The 14054-nt window shown below is 34.5% G+C and overlaps 1 protein-coding gene across 3 annotated transcripts in view; it reads left to right on the top strand.

The window, feature by feature from the left end:
- IDE (insulin degrading enzyme) overlaps nucleotides 1-14054 on the top strand; it is a 71061-nt gene that overhangs the window by 35601 nt on the left and 21406 nt on the right. For 2 of the 3 annotated variants that reach the window (XM_050898706.1, XM_050898708.1), the window contains 5 exons: nucleotides 2220-2322; nucleotides 3300-3422; nucleotides 5876-5958; nucleotides 10930-11074; nucleotides 13799-13909. In XM_050898706.1, coding sequence (XP_050754663.1) covers nucleotides 2220-2322; nucleotides 3300-3422; nucleotides 5876-5958; nucleotides 10930-11074; nucleotides 13799-13909 — 565 coding nt within the window. Of the gene's footprint in view, nucleotides 1-2219; nucleotides 2323-3299; nucleotides 3423-5875; nucleotides 5959-10929; nucleotides 11075-11610; nucleotides 11756-13798; nucleotides 13910-14054 lie in introns of all 3 variants that reach the window. The other variant, XM_050898707.1, reaches the window with a different exon arrangement.

Genomic DNA, 14054 nt, shown 5'->3' with positions numbered 1-14054 from the left:
CTTAGCAACTTCATCTGTACATGATAGAGCTTTTGCTCACCAGCTGTCCAAGTTAAAATGCAAAACATAATAGAATATTTCTGTGGCTCGTTTTAATGTAAACAACAATCCCTCTAATACATTTCACCTTGTTGACCGAGCTAGTGTCTGCTGTGTTGCAAGAACAAATGTTCTCTAGGATTAAAGTGCTTAGTTCTTTGCTGAATATTTATCTAGTATTGTTCCTTTTGTATAAAAAATGAAATAGATGTAACATGCAAACAGATATGAAACCATTTTGTATGAAGTCACAATAAAAATGTTAACCATTTCTATTGGCATTTGCAATGAGAGATGAAATAATGTATGTCTTAAAGAGGCAATATCCAAACCAGAATGAGAATATGAATAACTTTTGCAGAGGAGCAGGGGTTGTTCTGTGCGTGTGTATGTGTGTGCGTCTTCATGCTAATCAAGTGGTTCTTTCAAAGGTGGGGAGTAAAAATTTCTCTCTTCCTCAGCCCAGATGAAATCTGTATCCCTGAAACATGAGATTTGATTGCCCCTCTTTAGTGTGGATGATTTAAAATATTGTCTCAAAATTAGTCTGTGGTGCAAGTCCTGCTTCAATTTTTGAATGTATTGCTAGAGAATGTGTCTTTACAGTCCTATGTGACTCTGAGATGTACTTGTCATTTATTTAAATGCATCTAATGCTAGCTGTTTACCCCACTGTTCTCCTGCTGCTTGAACTGCAATGCACAGATTAAATTATTAGTAATTTGAAAATCTTCATAATAGGGGAATCTAGAACTAAATACAGCAGAATCCTGTTTTCCTCAACCTTTTTGGATCATTTAGTCATTTATGTGTAAACATTAGATGAAAATGGAGGGATGAGGACATGGGCATTTACAATATTAATAGTCCACATATTTAAACTTTTCAACGTATTGCAAAATTCATCCCAAGGATATCCTCCAGTAACATATTTGTAAAGTGAAATACTTTGGTTTGAGGCACATCCATATGCCTGTTTTGATTTATGCCCCACTTTGCCATGCATGTTAGAAATACACAACAGAATGTTCCTGGCCTGAAGATATTGTGATTAAAAAAAGAACACTTACATTGCATATATTTTGATGTTTTAATGTGCATTTTAGCCATCTGCACAAGATTCGACAAAGTTCGTTACTGTGCTATTCAGCATCTAGGCATTGTTAAATATATGTAGGAGGTAATTGTGCTACCTTTTTTGACCATTTCAGAATTCTTATAAACATCTATTTATTCTTAAAGCTAGCTACTTATTTCCATTGAATACTCTTTTGTGTTGTAGGTTGTTAAAAAGAATTAAAGGAGTTTTCTTAATATCTATTATGAAGACTACTGAAAAAATACTGATAAGTTTGTAATTGTCTTTATTCTGGATTTCCTCTTATTTAGGTGTATTCTTTAGTTCAAGGAGTGTCTGAAAGATGCTCCTAGTCATATGGTTTAGTTTTAGGTAGTCCTGCGAGAAGCAGGGAGTTGAACTCGATGATCCTTATGGGTCCCTTCCAGTTTGAGATATTCTATGATTTAGGTTTCTAATTGAGTATAATTCTGTTGTATTGACTGTAAAATACATTAATCTTCCTACTTCTCTTCCCTCCCCTCAAAAAAACCAAAACAAAAAAAAAGGGGGCTAGAAACAGGTATCAATCTGAAATGAGAATATGAGAATGATACAAAATGAAGTAACTCTCTTACTATCAGATTATGAATGGGAGAGTGAAACTGCAATAACGTAATCTAAAATGCTAGGTGTGGAATAAAATTTCTATAGTCAGTATTTTCACATATTGGAGTGTTGATATAGGTGGTATGAAGAATGTTGTAGTCACTTCATTAATTTTGTAGAAGATGTCACGGACTGCTTTCTGTGTTTTCTGGAACAAGGACAAAGTCTAAAAAATAGAAATTGCATGCAAAAATAATTGTGTGTAACTCTAGGTTGTAACACTTCAGAAAAACAGTAAAATTAAATTATGCTGATAACCTGATTTCATGCTTAACCTTAGTGTGTAGTTCAGTATACGTATACTTGCTATCCAAATGTACTCTGTAATTGTCAAGGGGCCATTTCCAGAAATAAATGCGTTCTAGTGATGGAACAGAAATAGTGCTCTGAATAATTTCTCACAGTCTTTTCTCAGACACGTTCATGCCAAAGTGCTTTGTCTCTTTGTTTTCAGAGTTGCAATAGTTTCCAAGTCTTTTGAAGGAAAAACTGATCGAACAGAAGACTGGTATGGAACACAGTACAAGCAAGAAGCAATTTCTGATGAAGTTATTAAGGCATGTTAAAACTTATAATATATTCTAATATCTGCAAGTGAGAGTGGTAAATTCTTTGTCTAATTTTCCATTTATTTGAAGGAGAACTTAAATCTGCTGCTCTACGTAGCATGAAAATTGTACAATCAGTCTGTTTAATATTATGAGAAGTAAGGATCTTATGTTAGTCTTTAGATTTCAAATATTTATTACATAGGACAGATACATTTTAATGGTTTTAAACCACGTTAAGTACAGGGAATGTTATACCATTTTTGCTATAAAAGATCCATAATATGTAGTGGCTACTTAAAAATGTAAGCATTAACTTTTTAAAATTTAAAAGTCTCTATTAAAAGTTAATGAAGTAATCTGTTCTTAAGAAAGGAATCTTTTTACAACTGCTGTATGTTACTGTTTCTGAAATTGATTTTTGCAACTTCAAAAATGAGTATATTTTGCCAATTAAATGAGCTTCTAAAAATCAAAACTCCAACAAAGGAGGTGGGCAAATCCTTATTGAAACTTGTTATTCATCTATTCTTTTAAGAAGAGATGGCTGTAAAATACACCCTAGGGCTAAACTGGACCTGCTATGCGTGCTTTGAACAGACATTGCATAGGAACACTTCATTTAGCTTGTCCATACCTATGTTCTTGATTAGAATTCTTGCTTATGTATTCAGTTTAATACCTTCATTTAGGGTTCACAATAGCAGAAAAGATGAGACACAGAACCACCCTCCACTCTACTGTAAACTTTTCAGAATTATTTTTTATCTTTTGTCTTCCTCCTTGGAGCACTTCATCCTGCTGATAGCCTACTCCAGCTTGGTTTCCCAGATAATTCTCTCTTTCCGTGTTATCTTAATAGTATTTACACATAAGCTAGCAGAACACATTTTTAAACCTTTTGTTACAGCATAAAATAAATAAGTATATATCCATTAATTAAGCAGAAATTCTGCTTAGCCTCATGGTTTCTCCTGTTTATCTAGAAATGGCAAAATGCTGACCTGAATGGGAAATTCAAGCTTCCAATGAAGAACGAGTTCATTCCTACTAACTTTGAGATTTTGCCACTGGAAAAAGATGCGACACAGTACCCTGCCCTTGTCAAGGTAAGCTATCTGTATTTGTTCTGTTTGTTAGCTAACTTTCTGGGAAGTTAGCAGTTAATTCCTATGTGTTTTTAAAACACAGATCATGTCATATTCCAAAGTATAATAAACAAAAAAGTACAAAACTTAAAGATATTGCTAGAAAGACAGTAGAAAGTTCATTCTTGCTAAACTTTGGATTATGACTATTTGGGTTCCTACAAAAATGAATCTCCAAACAGCTTGAACTCTCTTTGCCCTTTTGAAAGTGTGTTAACACTGATAGAAATAGTATTAAAGCTGTTTATTCAGTAGAAGGGTTACTACCACTTTTACTTTTTTTTTTTCAGCAGTGTTCAGTAAGTCGAGGGTGTAGACAAGGCTATTCTTCTGTAACTGTGTATGGAAAAAGCTTGTGATTGCATGGAAAAAGGGAGAGAGAGATGTAAACACATAAATAAACATCACTCTCCAGTCTCCTAGAAGCATCATTTAATGATCTCAATACTTTTAGCAAATCTCAGTTTTTCTGAGTACCTAAAATTTACTAAAAATTACTTCTCGCTACTAAAGCGTAGTTGTCTTTGCTAATGCTCATTTCCATTCTACACTTAGTTGGAGGATAAATATGAGAAGTCTTCTGCAATTACATGTTGTGCTTCAGCTTGAATACTCAATTCAGGAATACTTTTTGCACACTAGATTAATAGAAGTACTTTAATGCAAAGACATCCTTCACGAAAACATGTTTGTTCTGCAGCGGGCATTTTAGGTATATACTTGAAGCAGTATTATTAACAGAGGAGGACTTCGAGCATATGTTTATGTTCGTCCTGAACTGAAACCCTAAACCTCAGCAGGGACACATACTACAGCTCTATTAAGTAACACTAATTGGTTTGCTACAGAAACTTGATGGTCCTTCAGTGTCTCTGTAGCAACTAGGCAATTGATCCACACAAAAGCTTTGCTTTAAGGCATCATTGCTTTAGAAATGTATTGGCTTTTAGTTTTTCTTTCCCTTTAAAATATGTTTTCTGGGGGAAAATGTTTTTAATCTTCTGTGCTTGATGAAATAGACATTATCTATTTCACCTGCATCTCTCTTATTTTCTCCCCAGCTGTATGTCTGTGCCATTTTGCTTTTGTGGGCCCTGGCATTTGTCTGACCCCACAGCAAAACATTGCAAGAACTAAATCAGCAGAGATTAGCTGTACAAAAAAAAGCAACTTTTCTGCTGTTTTATATGCGTAAGTGAGCTTACTATGGACTGGACCAGTGTTGTGGAGAAAGGGAGGGATGGGAACATAAGTGCAGGAACAGGATGGCCATTTTCACTGGCAGCATGTCACTAGGTCACCTTTGTTGTAATGGCACAGCTTACCCTGAAAAACCCTCAGGAAAGAGGGCAGTTAGGATATGGGATTTGGCCTGAGGGCCAAATTGTTACTATGGACTGCAGCTAGCAATCTCCAGCTATTGGATCAGGTCTCCAGTACTACAGACAGGCTCTACTGTTTATCATTCTTTCCCTGATGTAAGACGTATTCTAAACTGCATAGTAGCAATTTAACAGAATAAAAATTTTGTCTCTGAGAGAAGCTGTAATTTGGCTTTTTAGTATGAGTTGAATATTGTGTAGAGGAAAGTGTACTGTAAGAGATGAGACTTATTTCTTTTATGCAAAAAGGAGGAGGAAAATACCATGCCAAATCCCTGAGAAGCAAAGAACATCTGCTCAAAAATATGAGAAAGAGAAATAATTTTACATTTAAAAGTTCTCTCTTCTTGTGTATAGCAATTTAAAGAAAAGATGTTGGGGGGGATAAAGTTAACTAGAGTTGGAACAGAGAGAGAGAGAGTGTATTTCACAGCTTTTGTGGGAGAAAAAGCAGTAGGGGGAGGTTGTTTAGATTCTTTCCTGTACTAGGAGATTATTCTAAAAAACTTTGGTGATAGATCTTTTAACTGATTTCCAACTAGTTTTACCACTTTTTCTAAATGTGTATGTGTTTTTTGTTACCAATGTTACTTTAAAACAACATACAATGCATTAATATTTTTTTACTAAAAGCATTACATACACCATTATATTCTTAGTCTAAAACATGTAACTATATGCTGCTGTAGTGCTGCATAATGGCACATCTTTTAATGCCAGCATTAGCAGGGAATTTTGTGAAGCTAGCTCTATATTTGTCTTTGATCACTACTGCTCTAGAAAAGTAGTTCCCATTTTGATCATAAGCTCATTCACAATGCTGCAGCCATTTAACTGCTTCTTAAGGTGACATATGGTAAGAAGAGTCTTAATAAGGATAGATGGATGTATACACAAATGTATATGGCAAGAATATGAATTTAAGGGGACATCACTAAACTGAGATTTGAAGTGATGAAGAGGCTTTTTTTTAAAATAGTGTAATACATTACAGTTAAAAGTTAGGTGACTTAACCTCTTTTCTTGACACAGGACACTGCTATGAGCAAGTTATGGTTCAAGCAAGATGACAAATTTTTTTTGCCAAAAGCTTGTCTCAACTTTGAATTTTTCAGGTATGCAATGTTAAGTGTATCACATAAATTGCTCTCCAAAGTTTCTTGTTTGTTGGGAATCTGCATTTCTGTGGCAAAAACTTTCTTGCATGTATTGAGGCTTTAAAACTTTTGTCCTTACCTGGGAATACGCAGTGAGATACAGATAGCAGGACGGCTCATGTAAGTTATGCAGTAGTTGAGTAGCAAGCAGTTTGAGGTGCTCCATCTATATTAACAGGAAAAGTTTATCTAAAAATACTTTTAAAATAAATTTTATTCTATGTTTTATTTGCTATACCTGAAATATGCCTGCCAGTAGGACCTACTACATATTGCAGTATACCTCTTGAAAAATGGGTGTGCATTATTTTTAATTAATTACTAAATCACAACTAAAAAAGATAGTGTTTTGTTCATAAAATGCTATTCTGATAATGGTTTTAGGTTCAAATGCTGTTTTAATTTGCATAATGCAAGCCAGTATAAAATTCTAAGTGCTTAAAATTGTGGGATTTTATTTAACCAACAACTGTGTTGTTTGTTTTTTTTTTTTTTTTAGAACACCGTCTATATTATCAATGAATGTGTGATTCTCACCTCAAGATGCATGATAGAGTGCTGTAATGTTAACTCTGGTCTTGCATTATTTTTGTCACAGGAAAATTATCTTTTTTTTTTTTTAAGTGAGCATGAGAATGATATATCTTCTTAGTGTTCCTTTCAAGTAATAATTTCTAACTTTTGAATTAAAAAAAAAATACTGCTGTCTTTAGAGTGCAGCTATTTCTGTGCTGGACTACTGAAAGTGAAAATAATTTCAGGACCTCTCCTCCTTTGGCCTAATAAAATGATTCAGTGATATTGCTGGAAAGGCTATTATGTGGACTCTGATAGATGCTCATAGATGCACTGTTGAGTCCTTGTTTTGAGTGACCACTTGAAATTTTTCTTGGCAGAATTTTAGATAGAGGTTTTTTTCAGAGGGTGTCAGATCTTGCTACTGGTGTTGGTACTAGTTGGGGAAAATAGGTTGCCTGGGCATTTCCTCTTTCTTTTTGCTTTTTGAAACCACAGGGCAAGCATTACAACTGTTTCAACTTTGATGTGTCAGGAAATGGAAGATCAAAATGGTAACTGCCCATCTCTTATTCTGAGAACAACTATTGCAATACTTCACCTTCTTTGTTCATACTTGGTGGCTTTCCCTTGTACTATGTTTGGCCAAAATCCAAAATAGGATTTTATTGAGGAACACTAAGTTTATGTTATACAGTTGTGGGGGGGGTTTTAAAATCAATTCCAAATGAACTATGAGTGATCCAATCTCTATACCAGTTTGTGAATGGTTAAAAGATAGTAATTGATTTTATGTAGAGCACACGAAGGTATAGGTATGCACACATACGCACAATATCGTAGAATTATAGAATGGTTTGGGTTGGAAGGGACCTCTAAAGGTTATCTAGTCCAACCCTCCTGCAATGAGCAGGGACATCTTCAACTAGATATGTGGTGATAGTCTTTCCCAGTTAGATTTGCACTTTCATCTCAGTGAGCCCTTTTGAAAAAAACAGAGTACTTGAGTTTTGCTGACTAGTGTAATGGAATGATTTGCCTCTTTCCTCCTAGGAATGGTTACAAGTGGAAAGCTGGCTTTTTTCTTAGGGTTGGGGGTGAGGGTTCTTTCTTTTTCTTTAAAAATAAGATGGTAGTTGTGTATGAACAGATGTGAGGAGATTTTGACAATATTGGGTACATCATCTCCAAAAGAAGTTGTAAGCAAGTTTGTCTGGTTTTGATACTTAAGAAGGATTCTTAGTGAGTATCTCTCTCTTTTGAGGTCATGCTGATGGTCATTGGAGGAAATGGTGAAATGTATAGTGTTTATTCATGAGACTTGATGAAATTACCCATAGCTCCTGTGGCCAAGTGAATTGGTGAATAAAGCCATCTTAATAACATGGGTTTTCATAAAAAGTTTTAGCCTCAATTCTAGATCAGAATATGATGGCTGTGCTGCCTTGTAGCAGATTACAAGAATTTGTTCACGCTACAGACTGCTTCAGTAAGATAGAAAAAACTAGGAGGATTTCTTCTGCCTGCAGCCCTGATCATCACAAATCATTGGAAGAATTCCTGACCCAGATGTTATAGCAGCAACTGCTGTGTAGATGAGTTAAGAGGAAGCTGATGAGGGTGGTTTCTCCCTCAAACATACAAATCCAGTAGGAACAGTCTGAGTATATGAACCTCTTGAAGTCACCCTGTTCCAAAATTGAAAATCCTTACATGGCATAAGTCTTGCATTAAAGAAACACCACAGTAAAAACCTCTGACATGGGACTTATGATCCAGCCTAAAGGATGATGATAAGCTTTTGCTTTTGTATGAATTATGACTTAAGAACTCAACAAGTATCCTATTTTAAAAGGAAGCAAAACAACAATGTCATGTGCTGTTGTTTTGAAAACTTTCTAAAGGTAGTTATAAACTCTGCACTTCAAGTTTCCCAAGGTTTAGAGATGGATGTTAAAAATACAATGTTAATTATTTTTAACTGAGTACTTGCTACCTTCCAGTTTAAGAAATATTTCAAGCAACTTGAATTGCTCATAAGGTAACTCAAGCTCTGTTTGAAGGGGGGAAAGACTAGACTTCAAGATTTTTCAAATACACTATCAGTGATTGAGTTGTTCTGCTTCCTCAGTCTAGTAAAAAAAAAAGTAAACTAGAAATAAGCATTTATTTACAAAGTTGTCAGTAACAGAAGGCAACTCCCAGAACAGTGTTATAATAATTGTTCTCTGTTATTTTTCACTTGGGGATTAATGATTTAGTAGTCTACATTATTTTCAAAACTCCCTGTTGGCCTTTGCCAGCTAAATGAGTATACAGAAGTCATAAGTGATACGGACATAGTAATCGCTCAAACTGATTAAGTCTCTATTCTAGTGTCAAAATGGAAAAGAATATAATGAGTTTGGAGGAAGGTTTATGATAACATAGGATTGACCTACATCTTGCTTTGAATTCAGTCTTAATTAAAAAATTCGATATTAATTGGATTTGCATCATTGGGCATATTAAAATTGCTCAGTTTTGGGAAATGCTCATTGTAGGGAGAAATGCAAATAGCAGAGTCCTCCTCTTTTTTTCTTTTTTCTTTTTTTTTTTTATTTTTTTCCTTCCCCTTGACCTGTTTGCTTAAGTTGCCCAAGCCTAGAATAATGAACCCAGTGGTAGTAAAAAAGTGTATCCTAGGCTGAGATTTCAGACTATAGCAGGCTCTGCTTCTCTAATAGTTTGGGGGTTTTTTAAATATTTTTTTTAAATCTCTTTCCATGCTTCCTTTCCTTAATAGAAAAGGAAGGAGAAGTCAAGGCCTTACTAAAAACTACCTTTGCGATGTATTTTAAAGTTACCAGCATGTGTGTTGTGGCGATGTGATCTTTGTTTTACTACATTAATGTTGGTATATACTATGAAATACCGTGCTATATAGGCATAAACTTATATAATAGCATGTCTCTGAATATGACCATTAGTGACGGCTTAGGGGAAGTAAATGCAAATGGCGTAGTTTTGAATTGTAAGCCATATTCTGTCAGCAAATTGTTTTAGATACTTGTCCTGGTTTCAGCTGGGACAGAGTTAACTCTCTTCTTAGTAGCTGGTACAGTGCTGGGTTTTGGATTTAGTGTGAGAATACTGTTGATAACATGCTGATGTTTTAGTTGTTGCTAAGTAGCGCTTAAGTCCAGGATTTTTTGGTTTCCCATACTCTGCCAGCAAGCAAGTGTACGAGAAGCTGGGAGGGAGCAGAGCCAGGACAGCTGACCCAAACTAGCCAAAGGGGTATTCCATACCATGGAACGTCATGCCCAATATATAAACAGGGGGGAGTTGGCTGGGAGGGGTGGATTGCGGCTCTGGCATCGGTCAGCAGGTGGTGAGCAATTGCATTGTGCATCACTTGTCTTTTCTTAGGTGTTATTTCTTTTTTTTTGTTGTTATATTCCTTTTCATTACTATTATTATTATTATTATATTATTAGTAGTGTATTTTACTTTAGTTATTAAACTGTTCTTATCTCAACCCATGAGTTTTACTCCCCCCACCCACCCCACCCCACTGGCAGGGGGGCGGGGGAAGTGGCTACGTGGTGCTTAGTTGCTGGCTGGGGTTAAACCATGACAATACTGCTGATTATTTCTGTGAAATTGATAGTGAATATACACTTCAGAAGCTTTAGAAAGAAATATCCAATCATAGTACAAATAACTTGTCTTGACTTTGCAAATCTTTAAAACGGATGTTTAACAATTAGCGCAGTTGAAACACGGCTTGAGTCTTTGAGTTGCATTTCTCTTATTGAGAAATTTTGCAACAGTATTGTATGTGATCAGATGCTTCTAATACAACAGTAGAGCTTGTATAGTTGTTGCCATTAAAAACATAGCACAAAAAATGACGGTGGTATGAAAATGGATATGCCAGACTTCTTTCCTGAGCTGAACTTAGCATGTACTGCATATTTTTCATACCACAAATTGCTAATCTCTTAATTTTTGTAATAGAAACTACTTTGTTTTCTGATAGTGTAGACGTATTAATTAATTTAATGTTCAGTATGTGGGCTTTCATTTCAGTCTATTAAATTATGTTGGTTATTCCGGGTATATTTAATTTATTTTACTCCTGGTGAATTCTGACTGTGCAGCAAAGTGAATATAATGTGTCTTGATTTATGAGCACATATAAGAGAATCTGGAGTCTTCAATATATTTAGGCATCGCTCAAACCAAAAGCAAGCTAAATAATTATTTTCAGGTATGTTCATTTTTGGCTTCGAAATAGGAATCCTTTATAATGGGATCCATCAGCATACTCACAGTAAATATTGTTTCCTTCAGATCAAACTTAAAAGGCCAAAAGAAACTGAGAAATAATTTTAAACTGCATATTTTACTTTCAACATTTTCTTCCAGCCCATTTGCTTACGTGGATCCCTTGCATTGTAACATGGCCTATTTGTACCTTGAACTACTCAAAGACTCCCTCAACGAGTATGCATATGCAGCAGAACTAGCTGGCTTGAACTATGATCTCCAAAATACCATCTATGGGATGTATGTAAGTACCCAAATCAAGGAAGAGCTTAGAGCCTTAAAACTACTTCCACTCATCAACATTTTTATATTGATTTGATGGAAGGACTTTTATTTAAAAAATGCGTCTAAGGCTGTTACTCCTTTTGATCTTGGTTATTAACCATCCTTTCTTTAATTTGAATTTTAAGTTGAATTTTGTTCAAAGTCTTCAACAATCTTTCCATTCATATTAAGCAAATTTTCTTCTTTCTTTTTATATCACTTATGAAATTAATTAGTTGTAAGATTTGTTCCTCCATTTAAAAAAAGAAAAAAGCAACCCTAATCCAAGCTTACATATTTATTTCAGTTTGTCAGATATCTACTAAAAACTTTCTGACTGATGGGGTAGAAGACCCCCTTTTCATGCTATTAAATAAATGGTACACTTCAGCTTTTCTGTTCAAGAACTACTGATCATGAGGCTGCATATACATACTCTTCAGTCATGTTTCTTCATCCATTACTTTGTCACTGCTTGAGGTATCAAAGCATTTCTTTTGTTTTTCTTTTTGTTAGTCGCTACATTTATGCTGATCCTCTCCATTGCAACATGACATACCTGTTTATCAGGTTATTGAAGGATGATTTAAAAGAGTATACATATGCAGCACGCCTCTCAGGTTTGATCTATGGCATTGCATCAGGAATGAATGCAATACTTGTAAGTAAGAAAAAAACGCAGGAGGAAATGAAACAGCTTGGGAGTTGTTGAGCTTGGAGAAAACATTTGACTTCTGCATTTCAAAATGAGATGGTTAATGTTTTTTTTTCTTGCATATATCTCATGAATTAAAGGCAAAGCAAAACTGTATTTTAATCAGTACTGAGTGACCTGTTTAAGACTGCAGTGTCTTGTGAACATGTGTGCAGTGCAATTGTTGCATTCTGGTCCACATTTTTACTGGCTTGCATGGTAGCTTGAAAGTACTATTGCTGGTTTCTATATAAAAAGATTAACTTTTCTGTTGAATGAATCTCAGCTTTACAGATTTTGTTATAATTCTCTAATTCTGCTGTGGTGAGCTGTGGAAATGGATTATGCATGTGTTCATTAGAATGCAATGCTGGATATTTATGGCTTTTCCTTAGTGTTTGTTTTTATGTGTTTTATAATCTGTTTTAAAGTGCTGACAATACTTGATAAATACTGATATTATGATAAATGGTTGTTTCTTACTCAGCTTCTCCTATGAGATTTATGATAGATTTTAATAGTCTCTCTTGAACTTCTGTTAAAAGCTTTTATTAACCATCATTTTATACCAAAATGTGTTTTGAAATTTCCTGTAGAAGTATTATTTTTCCAAAGCATCTTAGTAAGAGAATATACTGTATATTGTCTTTACATTTTCTGTATGAAAGAGAACACTGCAATTTCTTTTTTTATCCAACACAAATCTCATTTCCTGGTAGCATTCACTTAACTTACTGCAAACATGGTTATCTATTCTCAGTTTCAAAGCTTGCTGATGTTTCCATGGTTAGAGTTAATTCCTTTAAAAAAAAAGCGGGGGGGGTGTCTGTGTGTAATTTTCTTCATTTTTAGTCACAGTTTAGAAGTTTAGAGTTACTTCAAATATTAGCTGTTTTCTGTAGGGTCATTATGTTCTTCTACTGTAAAGATTCTATTTTCGCGTATTAAAATCAGTTTACTCCATTTTGATATCTGGGAACTTCTAATATTCTTTTCTACATCGTGAGAAGTTTTATAGTCAATAGGTGTAACTGTAATGAAATGTAATGAAAAGGTTGATACTTTAAGGAAGGACAGATGCTACACTGAAAACAATCACCCATGGTGATTGTTGAACAGTTTGCGTTCTTATGCTAATTCAGGATATGAGCCTTTGTCATAAATCCATTTATGATAGCTTTTTCTTCAAATTCATGGTTCAGGTATGTTTCAGCAACTATAGAAGAAAAAATTCTTCCTACTGGAAAGCAGGAATTCACCTGTGTGTTGGTTTGTGTCCTAAAATTTAGTTTTACCTGTAATAATTAAACTGCACAAATCCAATTGAATTACTGTTTCGAGATACCAAAGTTTGAAGTTTTTTTTCCCCCCAAAAGGCCTTCTAATGCCTTTTTTCACTAGACAAACTTTCTGTAGCTTGATGCAATCATATAGTCATTTTTAAGTTTATATGTTGTTTTTTTAAATGGCCAAGTTTATTTCATGTATACCTTCAAAAAAATGTGCATGATCAGATCAATATCTCATTACAATTGTAGACTAACTACCTTGGTGTTTCAGCCCAGCACCATCCTGGCTATAAATGTGCTGCTGTTGACAGTACCCCTTTTCTTGTAGTACTGCTTCCACTTACGTAAAATATTTTTTTGAGCAACAAGGTAAACATGAAACAAGGTTAAAAGTAAATTGGAGAGAATATTTAAGAAGGCTGTGAATCTAGATTTCATTACTAAAATGAGAAACCTAGAATAAAATAATTTTAGTACTCCAAATGTACAGTTTACTGACTGGACTCAATACTTGTAATCATTAGAAATTCTGTATTCTGAGTACAATTAGTTATCTTTTGATGAGTAAAGGGATTTTATTTCAGAATGAGTTAATGTTGAATAACGTCAAATTTAGAGTAAATGTTGAAAAGTGTATTGTTCATTGAATTATACAAGACTTGGTAATTGTTTTATTCTTTTATCTTCTACATTTAAAGCAAATTATGCGCTTTTTCCATAGCTTTCTGTAAAAGGTTATAATGACAAGCAACATATCTTGCTCAAGAAGATCATTGAGAAAATGTCTACTTTTGAGATTGATGAAAAACGATTTGAAATTATCAAGGAAGCGGTAAGCTACATGAGAAATTTCCATTTTGGACTAATTTAAAATTGAATGCATTGACTTGAAACGAAATCTGAGGGCTGATGATCCATGGAAAGATAGAGTGAAATTCTGCCTCATTGAGACTGCAGAAGCTTTTTTCTTTTGTCTT

The sequence above is a fragment of the Gymnogyps californianus genome, chromosome 6 (genome assembly GCF_018139145.2).
Source record: "Gymnogyps californianus isolate 813 chromosome 6, ASM1813914v2, whole genome shotgun sequence".
NCBI lineage: Eukaryota > Metazoa > Chordata > Aves > Accipitriformes > Cathartidae > Gymnogyps > Gymnogyps californianus.
Note: the sequence above shows the minus strand (reverse complement) of the source record. Positions and strands in the feature narration are given on the sequence as shown.